The 17,026-nt window shown below is 41.8% G+C and overlaps 1 protein-coding gene across 1 annotated transcript in view; it reads right to left on the bottom strand.

The window, feature by feature from the left end:
- The window catches only part of MICAL3 (microtubule associated monooxygenase, calponin and LIM domain containing 3), a 168,421-nt gene that overhangs the window by 19,389 nt on the left and 132,006 nt on the right, over window positions 1-17,026 (bottom strand). The window contains exons 31-39 of the mRNA XM_056508446.1: window positions 15,756-15,818; window positions 12,907-13,011; window positions 12,209-12,343; window positions 11,752-11,843; window positions 8,938-10,807; window positions 7,926-8,020; window positions 4,639-4,689; window positions 2,950-3,057; window positions 2,141-2,234 (exon numbers count right to left, since the gene is read on the bottom strand). Of these exons, the coding sequence (XP_056364421.1) occupies window positions 2,141-2,234; window positions 2,950-3,057; window positions 4,639-4,689; window positions 7,926-8,020; window positions 8,938-10,807; window positions 11,752-11,843; window positions 12,209-12,343; window positions 12,907-13,011; window positions 15,756-15,818 (2,613 nt within the window). The remainder of the gene's footprint in view (window positions 1-2,140; window positions 2,235-2,949; window positions 3,058-4,638; window positions 4,690-7,925; window positions 8,021-8,937; window positions 10,808-11,751; window positions 11,844-12,208; window positions 12,344-12,906; window positions 13,012-15,755; window positions 15,819-17,026) is intronic.

Raw genomic sequence — 17,026 nt, forward strand, 5'->3', positions numbered from 1 at the left:
CAACTTCCTGACAGGAGGCTGTAGCCAGGTGGGGGTTGGTCTCTTCTCCCATGTAACAAGGAACACAACAAGAAAAAATGGTCTCAGGTTGTGCCAGGGGAGGTTTAACTTGGATATGAAGAAACATTTCTTCATGGAAAGGTTAGTCAAGCCCTGCAGTAGGTTGCCCAGGGCAGTGGTGGAGTCCCCACTCTAGGGATATTGAAAAGATGTGTGGATGTGGCACTTTAGGGACATGGTTTAATGGTGGGTTTGGCAGTGTTGGGTTAATTGTTGGACTCATGATCTTAGAGGTCTTTTCCAGCCTAAATGATTTTATGGCCATGCAAGAGGACCTAGAGAGGTGAAGCATGAGATTGATTTATAATCTTGTGTTTCATTCAAAACAGATTAGAACATGCTTTTCTTGCCCACCCCAAGAGAATGTGTTTCTGGCTAATCCCCTGAAATAAGGGGAAGAATTTAGGATGGTGAATTCTTTGTATCAGAGTTAAGCTTCTGCAACGTGTGACCCACTGATAGAAATATTTTGCAAGAGCAAAGCATACCATAGAGACTTCCTGAAGAAAAGAGATCCCTTTTGAAAAGCAGGACCCACAATTGCACAGCTCTAGGAAATTCACAAATACACAAACTCATCTAAGACTGCTTCAGTTTGGGAGAGCTGGGAGTGAGAAGCTATTTATCCAAAGGTTTATTCTGCAGTCTCCCATATAAAATTGTAATTCTTACTCTTGGTCATAGTCTGTCCTCTCTGAACGTGTCTTAGGCATCCTATGACTCTTCAGTGAGAAACTCTATCACGAATAGTATTCTCTCAGCTGCTAAGATTTCCCACTTGTGCTTGCATGTCTTACATGAACGTCATTTGGCAGCTCAATAATCAAGATTGTTTGGACTTCCAGATGAAAAGAAGCAAAATTAGAAGAACCATTAGAAACAATGGAAGTGGGTTTAGTAAGTGCAGTAACTGGCAGGCCAGAGAACAGCGTGGGGCTACACAGGGACACACAGCATAAGGAAAGAGACACCTCTGCAAAGACAGGTGTTTGCACAAGCCTACTTTTTTGATCCCACAAATGAAAAAAGACAGCCTGATCATAAACACATTGAAGTCCTCAAGACTCTTCACACTTGCAGGACCTCTTTGCTTTGTTGAGCACTCAGTCCTGCTTCTTTGGCACACCCCTATGGAGCACCAGACATACCTAACTCTGGCTGAGTAGTAAGTGGCAGGAAGTCACCACAGACTTGTCACTGGTGCACCCTCACTGCTTAATCAAGCTCCATCATCAGAGGCATAGACGTGGCCCTTCAAGCAACAAGCAAACATTTTCCAAAATCTGTTCTACTGTTGCCATTGCTGAACTCTCACCCTTGTGATCAGGTACATAATCCATATATACACACACTGCATTTGCCTGTTGGATATTTGACTCCTTGCAAATTAAGGATTTTTTTTTTCCAAATCATTATGCTGCTATCAGCATTATCTGAACCAGGTACTCCTCCACTCATATGCTTGCCAGATCAGATGATACTTATTTAATTTAGTTTCAAGTACACACAACATTTGTTTTAACAGCTTGACACTGATACCTTTCAGTACACGTGTGCATTTCTGCTCTGCACAACTTTGTCAGAAGTAGCCAGTGTGCTGGGCTGTGCAGTGAGGAAGATGTTCTGTGATGGTCCCTTGTAAGGACACTACCTTGATAATCCAACACAATAGTGAAAGCACACACAGTTTCACAATTATTTCCTTAACATACAAACAAGGTTGTCTTACTGTGACAACTTTGTGTGAATGGCAGCTGAGAAACCCCTGCAATTTTCTAGCTGGAGGATCCAGTAATATGCAGAAATAGACAGCTATTAATAGTAGCTGGAGAATTACCTCTCACACCTCAGGTAAAGGTAAATGAACTAAGTCTCTGTCAATAGGGAAGTCCAAGAATTAAAAGAAACACAGGAAAAACAAGGCCTCAAAAAGATAGTAGAACAGGGAGAACGGAATCACACTGGGCTCAGTCTCTAGGCTATACTGGTCCAATTGCCTCTAAAATCCAAACAGCTACAAATTACTGCACAAGCATTTGGTAAGAAAACATGGGAAACCAGAGCAAGTTGTGATGGATACCTGCTTCTCCTCGAAGGGCCTTCTCCACAGCAACTCCTCTCTCCTCAAGTTGCCTCTGCTTCTCCTCTACTTGTTCCAACTGCCGCTGGATAATCTGTTCAGAGAAGAATTAGCAGAACCTCACCAAAGCAGTTCTCTTGCTCTGTCTGCAGCACACATCCAGCACTAAGAGACTTTGGTCAGATTTGCCTTTTCAAAAACAAGTATTTGTATTCAACAGCACCCTTCTTCAACAGCAAGCATCACAGATTCTGCTGACATCCTCCCCACCCTGGTGTATCATAACTCTTAAATCTGCAAACACCTTGATATTCATTTACTTGCTGCAACTCCTACCACCTTGCTGAACACCGAAGTGAAAGGTGATGCTATTCAGTCAGCTGAGCCCCTGCCTTGAGTTTCTAACAAATCCCATCACCTGTAGATGATGTTACCAGTTTTTCAGCAGATTCTCTTGTAATTAACGGTTAATTTTATAACAGATCAACAACCATGTAACCTAGCAAAGAAATGATAGGTGCAGCTCTATCAGGCATTATCTGAGTTATCACCATTCCATTAAGTGCATGATGGTTCACCCATGTCCAGCTATAAAGATGTTATGGGCTTGATTTTTCTCACTGTAAAACTCTCATGATAGGTTTCAGCCAACCTTCAATTCTCTGTGGCACGACGTGAAATTTGAAAGAGGGAGCAGGAGCACTTATGTAGAAAGAGAGGATTCTGTTCTGATACACTCACAGGAATGTCAAGATCAGGGTGCTTTACACAGTTCTGTGTGCCATGACAAGAGGCTTGTGAGACACTACCTGAGCTCTGTGTAACCTCTTTAGCTCCTCCTGCTTGGCTTGTCTGCGGGCAGCTTTCTGTACTCGCCGCGTCAGCTTGGCGTTCAGCTCCTCCTCTGTGTAGGCCCTCTGAAGGAAGGAAAAAGAGCAGCAGAACTTAGTGACATGCTCAGAGATATGGGGGCAGGGATGACCATTTTCTCTTCCAAAAAATCTCAGAAGGGAGGTGTTCTGTCTTTGCCATGGCTGTGTCAAAAGTCAAGCTTCTGTAGGCAAAGGTGTTCACAGTGCAGTGAGCAACAATTTCAGGATCAAATCAGGAGTGAAGAAGCATTTAAGCCAGCTGCAAAGCTGTGATTTTATATGACATCCCACCCCTGCCTTCCACCGCTATATGAAACCCCTTCCCAAAGATCTAAGTGGTTTTTAATCTCAGCAATTTTCATTTCTCAATAAATTTAGCCAAATGGATCTAGATAAATCAATGAGTACCATATAGAGGGTTCATCTTGATAGGGCTCCCCTTGATTTTATTTTACAAGAGGGTAAAGGCTTGTCTACATGAACAGTTACAGCAGTGTAAGCTAAGAAATTACTATAAACTAATGGAGAATATTGCATCACCAGAAGCCATCCAAAAGGGGGAAACCAATGTTTATAGAAATAGAAGGGTATTTCCTCTTCTTTTCTGTCAGTGAAACAAGTTTAAGAACATGCCTTTCTACCATTAATGAAATTTGGTTTAGGATCTTTCCAGATACACTAGCTGGACATATCGTAGCCTAGAAAGGCTTTCTCTCAAAGAGCTTTAAGGGTGTCAAAAAAACTTGACAACTGCACTAAGTAAACTACAGTGAGGAAAAAGCCTCTTTTCTCATGTTACATGTATTTAAGCTTTAAGGGACTGCTGTAAACATTTCCACTTCTGGAAATGTATCTCCTCCATGGATAGTAAATCTCAAGAACAGAATGTTATTTCAAACCACTCTGAAATTTGCTTGATCTAGTTACTGTACTGCCACATTGGTCAGTCTACCTCTGTTGATGGTTCTCAGTGAACAGAGTTTAAGGCAGGATCACAGCTTAATTAAAAATCCCTCAGGTAGGTCACTGGCAAACACCACTGTTAAAGCTTCAAAAAGCTTACTCTTTTTTAATAACACAGATCTACAATGGTACTCAAATTAGAAGGTAAAGTAACAGAACACATAACCTTTCTATCCTATGTAACACTGTTGTGACTGCAAAGACAAGACAATAAGAATTTCAGAAAGCAGCAACTTCTGCTTTTATTTTACCTTGATACAGAATTTCACTAAGATTTGAACCAACTCAGCAATTCTGAAAGCTGTTGATTAAAGTGTGATGATTGATTTGAACTCACATGTGAAGTATTAAAAAAGAAGAATATGCAAACATATTTAAGTGCCTTGAAGACCAATTTGTTCTGAAGCTCACAGATCATCCACATCACTGTACAGTGGTGCACTGATAAACACATGCATTCCAACCAGACATTTCGGAGCTTAATGCATTTTTGGGAGACATCCTCTACAAAGAATTTGCTGCCCATGTCTGCTAACATCTCAGGCATGCACAGTCAGTGTTGATGTTAGTGCACATGTGGTGCAGAGCTATGGATTCAATGGGTTAATGTACAGGGGGACATGCAATGCAACAATGGCCAACTGGTGGGAATGGAGACACTACCTTTGACGAGTATGATCTCTTGAATGCCAAGGCGTGTGGTACATAGATCGACTTTAAAGGGGGAATGGTAAAGGGAGAAAAATAAAAAAAAAAAAACGCACAAAATGAAGCAAAATCAGTTCAACATTGAAAACAGATGCACAGTAATAAAACAAAGTGTTTTTTACATGAAACGAAATTGTGCAAATGCTGAACGTGACCCACGCTGATGAAGCACAATGGAACTTCTGGCCACAAAATCAAGTTCCTAGCACTTTCCTGAAGGCAATGGCAGCCTCCTTGAAGATACAGTCAACTTGGAAATATCTTTTTCTAGAGGTCGTATTTGGCCTTTGCCTACCTGTATGAGTATGAAATTCTGGCTTAAAATTTGGAATAATGGCTTATTTCTGGAACATATTAGGTTTGAACTGGCTTGGTGAACCCAGTATTAGTCTGTCACACAACTCTCCATTTACATTCCTATTTACAGGTTCTCCTAGGAACTGTGTGTTTATTCCACAGTTTCAAATTATCTCTATTTCATAGAAATTATAATTGACATTTAACCAACATCATAAATCTTATTCACTGCCTTGTGAACTAAGAAACACCAGATGGGCTCAGAGTGGGTTGTGTGTCCTGTAATGGAACCTCCTTGTCTAAAAGGAGAGACTCCAAAGATCTTGAGGACCTAAAACTGGAGGGAGAAAGGAGCAGGAAAAGGAAGGGGAAGTCCCTGCTTACTCTAGTCAAGGACATTCTACACTACCCTGTACCCAAATAGAAGGCAAGTAAAGCACTTAGCTTTATTTGCTAAGAAGAGAGGTAAATTTGCCTTCATGTCATAAAATCCAGAAGGCATTGTGCCACTCTGGGCAAACAAACAGCATTTTGCACTCTCACATTCAATTAACTAAAACCAGTCACAAACGAGAAGCCAGAGAACAACACCAGCATGTTTGCAGGCTCCAGGAAAAAGCAAGCTACCTGTGGTGGTGAACACCTGAGCACAACACCACAACTGTACAGAACAATGACAAACACACATGGTGACAATACACCTACAAACACAACACCCACGGGGCGTTCACGTTAGCAATTCTTTACATGATGCTTCTCTTGAAGGACACCATGTTAAGCAACACTGAATTAATTCACTGCTGATCACAAAGAACAGGCTAAACAGAGCAGGATGTCTGGGAAGCAAGCTAACTACATTACCAAAAAAGCAGCACAAACAGGATTTCAGTTTGGAGAAGGGGTTCACATAAAAGTTAAGTAGCACACAGTAAGTCAGCTCTTACCCATATAAAGTAGCAGGCAGGTTATAACTTAAAAAATACAACTCCCACCCCAAACCAGTACCAACCCATCTTGGTTAGACTCCAAGTTTGGTTATATTTCTTTTGAGAGCAAGGCATTCCAGTGTTTGCATGTATATTCTACATCCTTGGTTAGGATGCAACAAAATGAGGTAAGTCAAGTTTTCAGATCCATATCATCTAAATAAATACATTCTCAAAACTATTCTTAAGAAAACAGGCAGATGCTGAGTGAATAAATTCTTAATGTAACTTCAGCAACAGCAAATGAATGAAAATTAGACACTACCACCACACTCCTTTTAAGAACTTGTGAGATATTTTCAGTATGAGGATTCCAGGCATCTGCTCCTGTCACCTATCATCCCCTCCTGTGCTTAGAGATGTGATCTTCCTGCAAAAGCCATTTTAAATCTAAGTGGCCCAGCACAGAAAAAAAAAAAAAGACCATCAAGGCAGACCAAAAACTCTATAACTCTTATCTGAACCCCAGGCATTGGGTATCTGTCCTCTGCTGGCCCCAGGTACCTCATTCTTCTGCATCTCTTGGAAAATGCAGAATTTCTCATGAAACGCCTTGAGGGCATGCAAGGGGGAATGGAAGGGGAAGAGAAAAAAGGGAATAAAATAAAAACAAAATAATCTTCCTCTCAGATGAGATCTAGACCAACTAGGGAAAGAGATTAAAAGAGAGATAAGTAAATACAGAAAATTCCTATTAGTTCATCAATTTCTTTCACCAGCCTTAAATTCATTCATTAGCCATTCTAGTTCAATCTATTATATATACTTAGAAAGAATTTCATATGACACTTCAATTTGCAGTACTTCCACACCTTTGCCATCTCAGCCAAGGATGAGCTTGGCATCTGAGACTGATTTGTGCACATGGGATGACAGATTTGAGTCAGGAGGCACAGGACACTGTGCCTATGACATTTCCCTCCCAGAGGCTCTTTTCTTCTTGAGCTGTTTTAACATGTGCACCAGACACCAAGAGGCAAGAAGAGTGGGAACACAGTTCTCATTTTGGTGTACCAGAAGAGCCTTAGTGTTCTATGGGGTCAACAAAATCTTTACATATTCCTCCAAATCCTGCCAGTTCTGTCTAGCAGAACTTAGAGGCTCTCAGGAATGAAAGCTTCATTACTATGATCAAAGAGTTCCCATGCCACTCTACTAAGCAGATCCATAAAGAAGCCAAAGTCTGCTCTCCTGAAGTCCAGGGTAGGGAGGCTTGCTGTGCACCCTCCTTACTGGCCTACAGATCTAGTATAAGGATTTAGTTTAATTGCACACATTTATATGTGGAAATGTATGGCGAAAGCAAAGTTTCAAAGCTAGTTGTTTTTAAACTATTTGATTCAATTTTAGTTACCCAGGATGTGGAAAAGGCTGAGGTACTCTAACCTTGCCTTGATTTTCACCAGCAAGTGGCTCCAGCCACACCATCCCAGTTGCAGAAGGGGTTGGGAAAATGATGAACTGCCTGTGTAGGAGAAAGTCACACTTGAGAACATCTAAGGCACCCACAGGTGCACAAGTTCTGAGGGAATTGGCAGATAAAAGGCCTAGGCCACTATCCATCACATTTGAAGAGCTGTGGCAGTCTGGTGGAATTCCCACTGACTAGAATATGGAAAACAAAATCCCATTTTTAAAAAGGGGAAAAAGGAGAGTACAGGCCAGTCCATCTCCCTTTAGTGCCCAATAAAGTAATGGGACAGTAAGACAATGGATCCTTCTTATAATAACAGTAGAGAGTAGCTTGTAATCATGAAAACAAGTGAAACCATCTCATTTTACATAGGAGAGTCAACCAACTTACAGGAAAACCTGCTCCATGGGAGAAAAACAACAACATTAATCATCTAAGGTCCTGCATGGGAGAAACATTCATCATCTAAGTTGCTGATGTGATTCTCTGAGTCTGTGATCTGCATGGTGCTAGATTCATCCAGAGTGCATTTCCCACCTACGTACCTCTCGTTTGGATTTCTGGGAGGAGCGCTCCAGAATATCGTCGCTGGAGAGGTCCGAGTCCTCCGAGAAACTCAGGTGCTGACGGAGCTGTAAATCTGTCAATGTGGGAATAAAAAGGGCAAGTTAGAGACGTGGCAACAATCCTTTCTGCAAACTCTCCAGAGCTCAGCTGTAGGTTGGTTGATTGAGCACCAAAGTACTCAGTCCTTTTATGTCATGTAAGTTGTTTTGCCTCAGAGGGATCAAAGAAACCCTGCTCCACAAAATGACCAGCATGAGTTTGAGCTGTTCTAAGAGAGCATCACTTTCTCCAAATGCTGTTAGAACTAATGGTCATGGCTCCCTTTTTGTGCTGTATCAATGCTCTTGGCATTGGAATGACAGCATTTGGAATGACAGCAGCTGGCTCTACTTTGGCAGATTGTACAATGCCAGAGAAATGTAACATGTTTGCTTTCAATCCCATTTATGGGTACTTTCTTTACTGTATCTCAAGTCATCATTAAACATCTCTGCCTGCAACTGGTGGGCATGTGAAAGGTTTACAGGAGGTTACCAAATCCCTCCTTCAGAGATCAGCAGACAGACAGACACTAGATTACTGAGAACAGGAATAACAGCATTTCTGCTGTCTTCAGCTTCCATGGAGCCAGATGGAAAGAAAGAAAAGACTGGCCAAAGAAAAGATGAAGATCAGATTTAAAGAAGGGATGAAATGTCACAAATTCCAACAAATAATGCTTATTTCCCAAATCTAAGACATAAAACAGATGTGTCTTGTACATATTGAGAGTTAACCTTTTAGTTAGGGTTTCATTTTTTTAAATAGATTCTGTCAATATGCAGACACACAAATCTAGTCCCTAGCACTTACCCTGCTCTGCCCATCTGACCCTGGGGAGTAGCAGCATTCAGCACAGCAGCTGAATGATAAAGCAAACCAAAACTGTTTTCAAGGATACCTTGGAAAAGTAGGAAAAGTGCACGGTGCAGAGGCACTTATCTGTTATACCTGCAGCTGTAATCAGTGGAGAGGGTTTGTGCTTGCCAGAATCCACAGTGGCATTACTTGAGGGAGTACTTGGGCAGGATTTCTCATCAGCCTTTTTCTTCTTGTCTTTCTTATAGCCAGAGAAAACAGACTTCCATAACGACCTAGGTTTTGTTGCTTCCTCTGTCCCACCACTGGATTTGTCAGAAAGTCTGGTATCATTTTTGGATTTCTTCTCCTTTTTGTTCTTACGAGGGGAGAAGAGGGAACTTCTTTTCTTACTTTTCCCACTGGAGCCTTCTGAAGAGCTGACAGACCCTTCAGGTCCAGCCATATCAGCAGGAGGAGTGGAGTACTTCTCAGCAGCAGAATTATGTTTTTGTGCAGATCCCTCTGCTAATTTCAAGGCCAAATGCTTTGGAGAGTCATAAAACAACTCTTTGGTCTTCAAGGGCATAGAAGATGCCTTTCGTGCCCTTGTGGCCCCAGCAGCAGCAGCCATCTCCATATCTTTCATCTTACTTAGCTGTTTAGCCATGGCATCACGTAGTGCTGGGCTCCTGACAGACTTCTCTCTGGCTCTCATTCTTTCTTCAGCCAGCTCCTTGGCCTCCACAGAAATGTCAGGGAACACTCTCTTCTTCTGGTGAACCCCTCCTTCCACTGAAGGTGGACCACCATTTTCTTTGACCAAGGACAAAAGACGTGGTTTCTCTGGCCTTGGCCTGCTGGTAGGAGGTGTGAAGAACTTCTCCTGAAGGCTTGAGTCCTCTGTCCTGTCATCATACGTGTCTTCTACATCATCAGCAAAGGGAATCTCGTCCACGCTCTCCGCGAACGATTTCCGCACGTCGTCTCTCTTGGCTGGGGGGGACTCCTTGGCAGGAGGGGCTGGCTCCTGGTGTCTGGGAGCAGGAGGTGTTGATGCTGGTGTTGGAGGTGACCTGGCTTCAACCTCATTCTGCCACAGTGCCTGGTACCTCTTCCTACGCAGCGTGGCTGGCTCCTCGTTCTGAGGAGGTGGTGGGGGCGGGCTGGATGGAGGAGTCAGCATGGTGGAGTCAGAAGTGTTGAAGCTCTGGCTGGCCATAGTTCTCATGTTAGATGAGCTCTCCTGAAGGCCAAGCCCAGAGCTGCTGGATACATCTCCCCGCACTTCACTGGGAATCTTTAGCTCTTTTTCTGATGGAGACTTGGGAGTGAGCAGAGAAATCTGCTCATTTTCTAACTTGGATAGTCCCTGTCTTCTTGGGGCAGGCTGGGGTTTCACAGGATGGATCCTTTCATCCTCTGAAATATTCCTGCTGTTGAAAGCCTTCTGAGGAGTTGTCTCCAGAGCAGACACAGTGAAGCTGCTCTCTGAGCGCCTGTTTCTGTCCACGGGGGTGAGCCCTAAGCTCCTCCGGATTTCAGCACTCTTCATCCAGAACTCTTCCACCAGGCTGCTCCGTTTCAGGGCTTCCTCTGCAGTGGTAGAGCTCCTCAGTTTTTCCACCTCACCATCCTGGCCCCTAAGGGCCAGTTTGGCTAAAGGAGTAGATGTTAAGGCTGGGACAGGCTGGAAACACACCGGAGGCTCCACTGGGGAAGGAATGGATGTTTCAGCAGAAGGCAAAGGCTGGGAACAGATAGGTGTTTGGGCAGAGGCTGGGGATGAGGGCAGTGCTGGTGCTCCTGGCTGAGACTCTGCCAGTGGTGGGGGTGCAATGGCTTCTGGTGATGCAACTGGCTGGGACAACACGGGAGATGGTGGCACCAAGGGGCTCTTAACTTTCCTGTCTTTGGGAATTTCATCCTTTGGTCTTTCCTCAAGAATGAAAGGCTCAGGAAAAAAGCGTGGCTCTGGGGATTTTATTGCACGGCATACTTCAGCCAGGGGATCTTCTACATCCTACAGAAAAATGAAAAAAGGGAGTATTAGCAATCGATGGGTACATGAGAATACAATTCCTTTTCTTTCTTTTCTTTTAACAAAGCTAGAAATAAAGGAAACCATCCACGTATCAAAATACTAATTCAATGTCCAAAAGTCTGCCTGCTAAGCAATAACTGTGTCTGATAGAATCATTAGATGGCCATCAAAAAAAACAAACTTTATTTTAATAGAAAGTGAATGTTATCAGCAATTGCTGTCAGCAAACGAGACTCAGCCCACTCTACAGTAAACTGGTCTATGCCAAAACTCTCCAAGACAACATTTTAGCAATTCCTTAAAAAAACCAAGCACAAAAAAAAAAAAAAACAAAACCCTGAAACATTTGGAAAGGAAATTTGAATTGAACATTTTAACATTTATGTACATTATGAACATTGAACATTTATGTACTTCCAGCTCTTAAGCTCTTACACACTGCAGTACACCTGCAAGCTGCCTGCCAGGGCTGACAACATGACAGTACAACACTGACATGCCTCAATTCCTTAAGCTGAACTATGTTGAACCCTGGAATAAAGAAGTACTTCTTTGGTTACTACTATAATTTTCAATTGGAACTGTACAGCACATAAAGGACAGCCAGACCAGGCTAAATAGGAAACACTTATGGCTCACCACATTTACCACATATACCTGTTGTGAACTGCTCACCTCAATTAAAATACCCTATATAATTCTGCCTGGGGCTGTAATAGAGTCACTACACTCTGAAGATAGGAAAGAAAGATAGTACACATGATATTTTAAGCCTAATTAAGTCAGATTTCAAGATCAACATAAAATATTAGAGACAGGAAAGGAGGAGAGCCCACTGCTGTCAGCCTCCATTAGTTTATCTAACAAACTTTTTTATTGAACTACAGTGCTAAGTAGAAAATGTCAAAGACTCCCTTTCTTACCTCTGCTTGTTTTGCTTTGGGACTAGCAGCTGGAGACAGAGGAAGAACACTGTCACTAGAAGGCTGGATAGGGATTGACGGCTTGCATGGATCTAGGGAAAGGAAAAATGTTCCAAAAATACATAAACCATTAATATTCTACATTTTTTTAATGTTACACACAGCAAGTAGCAACAAATTTCTCAGCTTTTTTTCAAATTTTAGATTGGACATCTGGAACACAACAAAAATTTTTACATGTCCAAAATGGTACAATCTTCTTAATAACAACTTTTACAAGAAAAAAATAGTTAGAAGGGCTCTCACATGTTATCAAGCTGTAATTAATGGATTCACAACATTCTTCTCAAAATGTAAATGCAAGCGCAGACCTTGCCACTGAGAGTAGAGTCTCATCTGCTAAATCCCATGACTGTATAGACTATCTCAAATGAAATTAACATCATTGAGTGATTACCTTGTGTCACACTGCCAGAAGCACCTTCTGCTTCTTCTTCTTCTTCATCTTCTTCATCCTCAGAGACTTTCACTTCTGCCCTTTCCACACCAGCCTGACGCAAGCGAAACTCCGCTTCTGCATCAGACGCGATGTCTGATCATGGATGGAAAAATAAAAGAGAACTTAGTACAAGTCCTTCAGGACATAATACTTTCATAAGCTCTTTCATAACCTGAACACTTAAATGTTCACTCCTTCTTTTGGTGTGATAATTAGCCATTTAAGCAGTAAATGTAAGCAGTAAATGATTGGACTGTTAGTACAAAGAGTTATTAAATCAGTAACTGAAGTCCTGCCTTATCAGTTCTCTGGAAAGTTTTCCATGCTTTCTGCCCTATGCAGTTAATTTTACAATAGCACGGGAAGGATTCTGACAGTATTATGGAATACTTTCACAAATTTAATTCTATTTTTGTTATTCAACAGGATCAGTATTGAATACAGACACAAGACATGTGGTAAGAGGACACGAGAAATTCATTACATAATCCAGGACATTGAGGTTCTTCTCTTTCTTTTCATCCCTCTCAAATATTTGAGACAAACTCCCACACCTCTAAAAATAAGACCAGGTTTAAGTACCCTCATGCAAAGTGTTCATTGCCAATACATTCTGTTCACACAACAGGTTTAAAGACTGCACAGTGGTACCCTACCATCATCCAGCTCTGCACCCGTGTCTCCCTCTTCACCTGCCTGCCCTTCTGTGTCTGCAGGCTCTGTGCCCAGCTCATCCTCCACATTATCATCCTCACATGGAGCTAGAATATATTCAAATATTGAGGAAAAAAAGAAAAGAAAACAAACACTACACAGTGAAAAAGTTCTATATTGAACTATACCAACAGGTTATACTGGAGATGTTTACCAACTACTGTCAAAACAAGAAACCCTGAAATGTGTCACCTGGAGAGACATCTGTAGTGAAGTGACACTCAATAAACCAAGAAGACTCAATAAACCAAGGAATGCCTGGCCTTGGGGAGTCTCCAAGACACTTGCAGTAAAAGCTGCCAGGGCTTTTCTGAGCAACAGGTGTTTTGAAAAATTAGAAGAGAAGGGGTCTGTGAGGACATCAAACCAGAATAAAGGTTACTGTTCTTCCAGGAAGATTTTGTTTTTTTCTTTACCACAATAGAACAGTCACCACCACCTGATAGGATATGTGTATTAGCTCAAAACTGAAACCTCACAATTAACCAGGACTGCTCATCTCAAAATGGAAACTGGCCTTGAGGGTAAGTCAGAATCTAGATAGAGGATTGACCATTATGACACTTGGAAAGTGCTTAACTCTGTGCAGCTACATCAGTCTTTGGTAAAAAGGTCTAAGAAAATGCATATGCTCTATAAGCAACTAATTGAGATACTTTAATGTAATTAAAATGATATATATAAAACCTTTTTTTCTGTTATGGATCAGTAATTGAGACACTTTTAAGTAGTTCAAATTACATAATCAAAACGTTGTTTTCTTTTTTTCATTTACAGACTACAATTTGATTTGCTGGGTCAAAATTAAGAAGAGATTCTTGAATTTGTAACTCTGAAAACTATGACATCTGACACTTCTGCTTTTGACAGGATTTAAATACAGAAGGAGAGACAAGACCAATGTGTGGAGTATAACTCTCATTATTAAATGATGCTTTAAAAAAAACAACTGTGCAATGAATTATTTGCTGCCTTTTTTTTTTTTTTATTTTTTGCCTAAATATTTCCATTAAACATAATTTAAATATTAAAAAAAACTTGAGCACTTCCAGTTCCTGATCCTTTTTACTTGCTAGTGACCATGTTGCTCTTGGAATTATTTATGTCATTGTATTGCCAATTAAGACAATCTTGAAAACAAACTAACCCTCCCTAAAATTAAGGTCTTGCAGCCTCTCCTTTAATACAGGTTTTTTTCTTATTTAAAAGACAGCCTTCAGCAGGTGGTTTGTCTTCTTCCTTCAACCTGAGAATTTCCTTTGTGGCATGCTCTGTAGTATTATTCAGACAGACAAATGTATGGATTAGCTTAACTTCTGTCAGCTACCATGGAAAGGCAGTTCCACCTATGTGTGATAATGTACTGTCCTATTCCTTTTTATCAGAGGATTATCAAATCCAGACCCTCACTGATGTCAAGCATAGGAAAACTGAATCATGTGGCAAAGGCTGGACTGCCCACAGGAGCATTTATAAATCTACTGAAGGAAACCAAAGCATGGTCCAGTCTGATTGTTGCTTAGGTATGCAACAGCTTATGTTAATTTGGAAATGATAATGTCATGGAATGGCTTTATGGTAACAGCAAATATGAGTAATCTTAATCAAAAGCTTGCAAAAAATATGACTGATGTTAAGAATATCTGAATCCACTATGTATGTGTGGGTTTTCAGATCCAGAAACCATGAATGGATTTGACATACAGGTTGTGTTGGAGAGAGAGGAGAAAATCAGGTTTTAGATACAAAAAACTCAATGGAAGATTACAGACGCATCAATAAGTAACAACTTGGTGCAAGGGTGGATCCCATCTGAGGGGCACAGGAAGCTTGCAGGTGGCTGGTTATACCATACATATACTGTGCATATACAAATATGCAGTTAGGATAAGGAGCAAGAGGCCAAAAGCTGTCACACAATAACTCAGAAGTTACACACTACAGCAGCAAGAAACTGGGATCAGCACTTGGTTCACATTAGCTGGCAGCTGTGAGCAGCCTGCATCGTGTGCAGACACCTTGTAAACACTGCTGACTTGCCAAAGCAGCAGCAGAAGCAAAGTTTTAAAGGCAAGCTGGCTGTTCTGATGTGCCAAAGCAACTCAGCTGTAGATCAACTACCTAGAACAGACTGCTCCACTAATTTAGACACCTTCACAGCTTTACACAACTCCCTCACTGTCATCCCAGAATCTTCAGGCTCATCGGTTTGTAATAGAGCTTAGGGGACCATGCAAAAAAAATCAGCTGAGCTCTGCCATCCTTCAACATTCCTGAGGCTTTCCTGAATACTGTGAACACCAGGTAAATAGAGATACAACAACCACTATTCCTAAAGATCTTAGCTTTGACTTATTCTTCTTTCCTCTTTTCTTCACCACCTAACTACAGTTTGCAGTTGCTACAGAGAGGTGCAATTGCTTGAAGCGTTCTCTGTCACTTCACCTTTCAGCTGCGAGAAAGCCCCACGTTCTCTAAGGGTTGGGGGAAGAAAAACTGAGCCCATCTTCAGCTTACAGAGCCCATGGAAGTGCTCAGCAGGATCCCTGCTCCATTGCTGCACCACCCAGGGTAAGCTGTCCTTGGCCTGCCCTCGGGGTTTACATGAGTGTGGGTTCATGCGAGAAGGGGCTGCCTGAGCGAGGCGGACATGCACACTCCCCTTCCCCCCATGCAGTAGCGACAGGGCTGTAAGGTCCGGGGTTAAAGTACCAGCTCAGCTGCTGAAGGCATGGAGAAGAGAGGGGCAGGGTTATTGTGCATTGGAATACATAGAACATCACCAAACTACCTCCAGGGACCGTCTCCAGCCACGCCTGTACTGCCTCATGGCGTACGGAGGGAAGGTCGGATGCTGAATTTAAAAAACAATAAATTGTAAGAAATCAAAATTAGACCATCAGTCAGTGTCTAAAACAGAAGAGTGACAGAGGGAAAATTTTCAGTAGCAAATACAGGAATAAAACCTATAAAATTTCAAACAGCTGATTCCAGGCTTGAGAATTAAATCGAGGTAACACACAAATGCCAAGGGCCTAATCTTCCTTTGGGATCTGCAATGTTAGAGGAAATATGTGTGGCACAGTGAGAACAACACCATGTCTGACCAGCAAACTGCTGCCACTGTGCTCCCCTTGGAACTCTGCAGAGGAGAGAAACAGAGAAGGAAGAGCTGAGCAATGGGAGAGGGGTCCCAGGTGTCCCAGAACCTGCGCTGCCCAGCAGATGAGAAGAGCTCCCAAAGCAGAATGAGAGGGATTTCTGGGAACTGTGACACTGTCCCAGGCTGTCACATCAAACCTTATCACTGCTGCTGCCAATGGGCTCCCCAAACACCTCGGATCACATAATACAGCTCCTTAGCCAGGAACAATCTGTCTATTGAACTCAGGTTGAAAACTTACAGTGTGCCCACAAACAGCCTTTTAAATACCCAAACTGCTGATAACACCTGAACACACCTCTGCCATATGACAGAGCAACAGAAGCAGCTAATCTCATATCAAGATAGTCCTAGGTTGGCCCAGTTTCAGGGGACAGAAAGGAAATACTAACTCCTTTCCAGAAGAATTTGGAAAGATCACAAAATCAATTCGTTGCTGGCAACTGTAATAGTACCCCACAGAAAAGTAAGGATTATAAAATACAAATTCAAATAAAAATTTGGAAACTAGAGTGACACAGACTCCCAAGCAGAGGCACAAGTAACCATAATTGTTGTAAACTTAAGAAACTCTGTTAACAGTTTTTTACTAAATGCTTTAAAACATTAATAAACCACTCTAGTAATTCTGAAAGTTACAGCCAGTAAAACACAGCCTATTTCTTGGCTGCAATGGGAACAAAAATACCCTTCTCTTATTTGTAGAGAGCTGATTTCACACCAGAAAATCCCAGTGCATTCTTCAAACTGCAAATATAAGTATAGCCAAACTGATCTGGAATTGTGTATCAAGCTAGACCAGGATTTGAACAGCCCCTATACCAAACATCTAACTGTAAGGAAAAGAGAATTATCTGAAATAGAACAGTATAAAGTATCATGAGGTAGACCAACAGATT

This window comes from Oenanthe melanoleuca, chromosome 1A (genome assembly GCF_029582105.1).
Source record: "Oenanthe melanoleuca isolate GR-GAL-2019-014 chromosome 1A, OMel1.0, whole genome shotgun sequence".
Lineage (NCBI taxonomy): Eukaryota > Metazoa > Chordata > Aves > Passeriformes > Muscicapidae > Oenanthe > Oenanthe melanoleuca.